Raw genomic sequence first — 5,517 nt, forward strand, 5'->3', positions numbered from 1 at the left:
AGAGAACTAATTTTCAGACAATTTCTGAAATGTTATAGAATGCACAAAGAAACAATTAATGTCAAAATTTCTGAGTTGTTTCTAGGAATTTTTTTTCTGAGAATAATCCCAAGCTTGTTATATGTAAGTGTACTCCAAATTTTTTTCTATCTACAATGCGCCGCTGTAGCATCTATTGTCCATGCTTCCAGAGACAGATTTGTTCATGAAGTTCCATGAATGATCATGATTCCTTGAGCTTGTTTGTACAGCTCTAACACCACTTTGCACCAATATGATGGTTGAACAAACACCATATTAAAAGCAAATGTCTTGATTGATGAGCTCACATGTATATTTATTCAAACATTTTTACAGCAAAAAGGATTTTTTTGAATTGAGAATGTTGCTTGTTTTGACAATGTATAATTTTCAATTAAACAGTTATTAATTAATTAATTAATTAATTAGTTAATTAACCCTGGAATTAACTAATTTTTACATCGTTGGTTGTGATATTTTAATTCTTTATGTGTGAATCAGAAACTGGAAATGTTTTGGAGCCACAGTTTAGTGGATTTTAGTGGTATTGCGCATAAAAACAATCCCTCCACTCACCCCATGTGCAAAACTATATTTTTTTCTGTTGTCTGCCTTAAATGACCCCAAAGATACTTGGTTTTTAGTTGGTTCATTTCTGTCCAACAGCACCATCATGTGGTCAGAAACAAGCTTTAAGAGACTAACTCTTGTATAACTGTGTATATTCCCCTCCAGCTTATGAGGGCACGGACCTGTTTACGGTGTTGGTCCATGAGTTTGGCCACGCTCTGGGCCTGGCCCACTCTTCGTCCCGCCACTCAGTGATGAGGCCATACTACCAGGGTCCTGTTGGAGATCCTTTGCACTACCGCCTGGAACAGCAAGACCTGGAGCACATCACTCACATCTATGGTAGGAACAGCACTGCATCATTACCACATGAGAACCTTTAATGTGATTGTACGTAAGCACAAGATAGATGAACCAAAATATAACTTTACAACCTCTAGATGGTATAAATATTATTATACTTGAATTATATCTGAGCATCTTCCTGCGCTGGAATGAGAACAGGCAAAGGTTTAGACTATTAAGAGGGTGTTTTCACTCCGACTTCAATCGTCAATTTTGGGCCGAAAAAATTGCTTTCACACAGCACCGAGTCAAACAAACTGAACCCTTTGAAAAACCTTTATACTCCACCTGAGTGGTGCCAGGAACAACTCAGAGAAGCAACATAAAACCTTTGAAGATGTTGTCGCCTTCTGTCACCGTGCTGCCGCCAGTTCGCCACCAGGGGGTCCCCTCAGTCCCTCTCCTGACGCTCCACCTTGCGGGTGTGTCTGCACACACCTGCAGATCATCTGATCAGTTCCAGAACTATAAGAGGAGCCTCCAGCCAACACTTCAACGCCAGAGTGTTGACCCTTGTGGTAACTAAGAGCCATCTGAAAGCCTTGTGTGATTATACCTTCCCGTTCTAACCTCTCGTCTCCTCGTCTCAGGTTTGATCGAGCCCTGAACCCGGGCATAATCCGGACTCAGTCGAGCCCGCTGCCAGGGATCTGGATCTCCTCGCCCTGGAAGGCCCTACGCCGCAAGCAGCACCGAGTCGGCTCTCCTCTCCCTCGCTCCCCCTGAGCAGGCGTTCTTTGAACCCCAAACCCAGCCCCGGCGTTTCTGGCCTGTCAGCTGTCCATAGTTACTCCAGCTCGAATCACTTTTTGTTTTTTGAATAAAACCCTCAATCTTCAGTTTTCTCCTGAGTGTCTGCTGCATGTGGGTTCGGAACATTCCAAAAATCATGACAGAAGATACTGAGAGCAACTTCCTTCTTTGCAAAATGTAAACAAAAGTAGAGTAGTGTCAGATTTTTAGTGGCTATAGGATTTCTCTTTTGTCTTTGGTAAAACACCACGAGCCAATTCTAGTGCTAGACTTGCTTGTTTATATTTTGGTTGTATTTACCCAGAATTCCCTGTGCTACAGTCTAATTCCTGCTTTTAGAGCGGTCTCCAGTTTGCTTAGTATTCACATATGCATTTGACCAGAGTTCATGTTTTTGATCCTCATCAGATTTTAATTATACATTCATACCTCCCACACATGAACCAAACTTTCTAGGCAAATGAACTAAAGTTAAACTAAAAGGGGCTGATGTGAATGCATCCTAAGTCGTCAATACGAATACGTTGGTGGGTCTGACAGCTGCTGTTACTGACTGCTGCTGTCAGCTTTAACCTCCACATTACCCTGCCATCCCATGTCAAAACATTGTATTGTAAAGCATCAGAGGATCAGAGGAAGGGAAGTGTCTGGTGAAATGTGGAACTGATTGCACCATTTTCTTTCCCAGAATACCCTGTAAGCTCTGCAGACACAGCTGTCTGCATGGTTTCTAGCTCAACATTTGCAGGAGGTGTTGGCTGAGTTTTTATTGTGGTTTTAAGGATTTTAAGTGAATAATCCCATTCCTGTTCTGTGAGGTTTTTCAAGTTCAACGTATTTTAATTTCTGCTGCAGGTAAAAGGAACCAGCTTCTGCTGACAGATGCTCCTCGCCTTACAACAGAGCCTAAGCTGCACCACAGAGCCCATCACCATCATCACAGACATGGGTACGACCTGTACAAAGACAAACTGGGAGACTGTCACAACACGGGATCATGGAGTTGGGATTAGTCATTCATTCAAAATGCTTTCAGTGTTTACAGCTAAAATTCTGTATAAGTTAATTTTTCATAGTCTTTCTTGAAGGCGAGTGAAAGCACTGAGCTCAGAGGAAGTTGGTAAATTCAAGACTTAAGTGAGTATAAACGTAGCCAAGGAAACCCAGGGTAAGTTCATTTAAGTAGTTATATGTAACGCAGTATAGTAGGACTGGAGTGGAACTGAATGACACTTTGACAGTAACAGAAGTACTTTGCAGTGACCAGATGTAGGATCAGCACAGTGTGTGTGAGTGATGGAAACAGACAAAAGAAAGTTTACTTAATTTATGGCACCTCAGATCTTCTGGCTCTGGTCTGCTCTGCATCCCCAGAACCAGAACCAAACAAGGAGAAGCAGCATTCAGCTTCTATGCACCACAAATCTGGAACAAATGTCCAGAAAACTGTAAAACAGCTGAAACACTGAGTGCCTTTAAATCTCGACTAAAAACCCATCTGTTTAGAGTTGTATTTCAAACATAATCAATTAAGAATGTAACGATGGCACTTGACTTAATGTAATGTTTTGATTGTTGATTCTATGTTGCATGACTTTATGTTTTTGTGTTTATGATGTAAAGCACTTTGAAATGCCTTGCTGCTGAAATGTGCTATACAAATAAAATTTGATTGCTTGAATGATTGACCAAATGAATCACCATGTGTCCTTTGACTCTGTTTTTGTCCCTTCAGCCCTCCCATAAATCGCTGTAACACAAGCTTTGACGCTGTGGCAAAGATAAGAGGAGAGACTTTCTTCTTCAAAGGTTTGAATGTTGGAAACAATAAAGAAATTAAACATGTTTATCACTTCCACCTCTTCTTGAAAACAATAAAGAGCTCGCTACTGCTGGTGTTTAGTCATCTTTAATTAACTCTTCTTATAACCTTTGTGTCTCTGACACAACACCACCGTCGAACTAAAAATACAACATAAATGTAAATGAGACAGTGTCACGAATACTATGACATAAATAAATGATACAAGACATATAAACATACCTCGCTGGCTGACCGTTCTTTTGAGGTAGAAATGAGCAAAATTTAATTACTTTAAACAACTAATTAATATCATGCCTTCCTACCATGTGCTTCTTTCTTTTGTGTCCCAGCGAACATTCTGGATTGTACTTCCTACTTTAGCTTTTCAAAATAAAAGTCACAATAACAAAAAATGTGCCTAATACAAAATAAAACATACAAACTAAAACTATGGCAGTAAAAATGTTATTCTCTCTTTCAATATATACAGCTCTGAAAAAAATGAAGAGACCACTGTACTGAATCCTATTGAAAACCTCCTGGTTATTCCACAAAATATTTATTTCTGAACTCTTCCTGAGTTTAAACATTAGTGTTATTGTTTCTAAGTGAACATGAACTTGTTTTCTTTGCATTATTTGAGATCTGAAAGCACTGCATCTTTTCATTAATTTGACCATTTCTCATTTTCTGCAAATAAACACAAAATTTTTGATTGGAATTTCAGACTCTTCAGTAGTTTATAGAATAAATGAACAATGTTCATTTTATTCAAACATATATCCATAAAAAGTAAAATCAGAGAAACTGATCATTTTAAGTGGTCTCTTAATTTTTTCCAGAGCTGTACATTCAGCTTGTAGCTTATAGCAACAGTAGCTAACTGCATGTGCTTCTGAAAGCATTTATAGCACAAAAGGACAAAAAGACTAAAGAAACCCCAGTAAATAAACCCTACATATCTTTTATATTAATCTCTGCCTTTATAAACCTCATCCTTCAGTGTGCTGAAGCCTCATGTTTCCTATTTATGCTGCTGAGCTGCTAATATTGCATCCAATGAACACATTCTGGAGGGACAACTAGAAACTCTCTCCAGTTTGTCACACAAATGATGTCATTTATGTGACATCATGTCACACAAATGTTGATGTTGCTGCAGGCCTGACGGTGTGGCGGGTGAACGGTGGGGGTTTGGTGTCAGGGCGTGGTGCTGCGGTCAGGAGGCTGTGGAGGGGTCTGCCCGCTGACCTGCTGCGCCTGGACGCCGTGCTGGAGAGGGATTCAGATCACGCCATCATCTTCGTCAGCGGTACACAACACCATTTTAATATGTTTACCTGTGCAGTGTTTTGTCCTGACCCTGTTCCTGACATCTGGACTGATCTGCTAAAATCTGTATTTGTTATAGCTATATGTATAAACATTAGTTGGTTCTTTATCACTTTTAGTCAAAGTTATTTAGAGCCATTGTGGGAGGTCCAAAGAGCCACTGGTCTGTGGTTGTCATGTGATAAAATGTTAAAAGGTTCAGCTTTTGCAATATGTACATACTGCTTCAGCTGCCTTACCTGGCCACTGTGTGTGCTGCTGCAGGCTCCAGGTTCTGGCTATTCAGGGATCTGTCCCTTCAGGACGGCTACCCTCAGCCCCTGACTGCTTTCCGAATGGGGGTGAGCCTGACCCGAGGACAGCCTGATGATGAGGATGAGGCAGCGCCGGGATCTGGGCACTGGGCCCTGGTGTGGGATCCAGAGGAAGGACCTGTGTGGGGAAAAGTGGGAAACTTAGAGGAAGAAAAGCAGGAAGACAAATGGAGCCAGCTTCTTAGGGACGGTGTCAGCGGCATCACCACTGACAACGACGGTGAGGAAGTGAATGGTCTCGGAATGTGTTTAACCTCTGCTCTCATTTTAAATATGAATAGAAATCAATTTAAGTGGAATTGAGTTGGTTAAAGGGGCAGTATTTGTCATAGAGGGAGGTAACTTTTTGACCCACATGCAGAAACAAGAGAAGTAAAA

At 40.8% G+C, this 5,517-nt stretch overlaps 1 protein-coding gene across 1 annotated transcript in view; it reads left to right on the top strand.

Moving 5' to 3' along the window:
• The window catches only part of mmp17b (matrix metallopeptidase 17b), a 36,572-nt gene that overhangs the window by 12,748 nt on the left and 18,307 nt on the right, over positions 1–5,517 (top strand). The window contains exons 6-10 of the mRNA XM_015016473.1: positions 757–933; positions 2,545–2,638; positions 3,425–3,498; positions 4,656–4,805; positions 5,090–5,359. Of these exons, the coding sequence (XP_014871959.1) occupies positions 757–933; positions 2,545–2,638; positions 3,425–3,498; positions 4,656–4,805; positions 5,090–5,359 (765 nt within the window). The remainder of the gene's footprint in view (positions 1–756; positions 934–2,544; positions 2,639–3,424; positions 3,499–4,655; positions 4,806–5,089; positions 5,360–5,517) is intronic.

This window comes from Poecilia latipinna, unplaced genomic scaffold (assembly GCF_001443285.1).
Source record: "Poecilia latipinna isolate Pla-1442-1.1 unplaced genomic scaffold, P_latipinna-1.0 Scaffold2023, whole genome shotgun sequence".
In the NCBI taxonomy this organism is placed as follows: domain Eukaryota; kingdom Metazoa; phylum Chordata; class Actinopteri; order Cyprinodontiformes; family Poeciliidae; genus Poecilia; species Poecilia latipinna.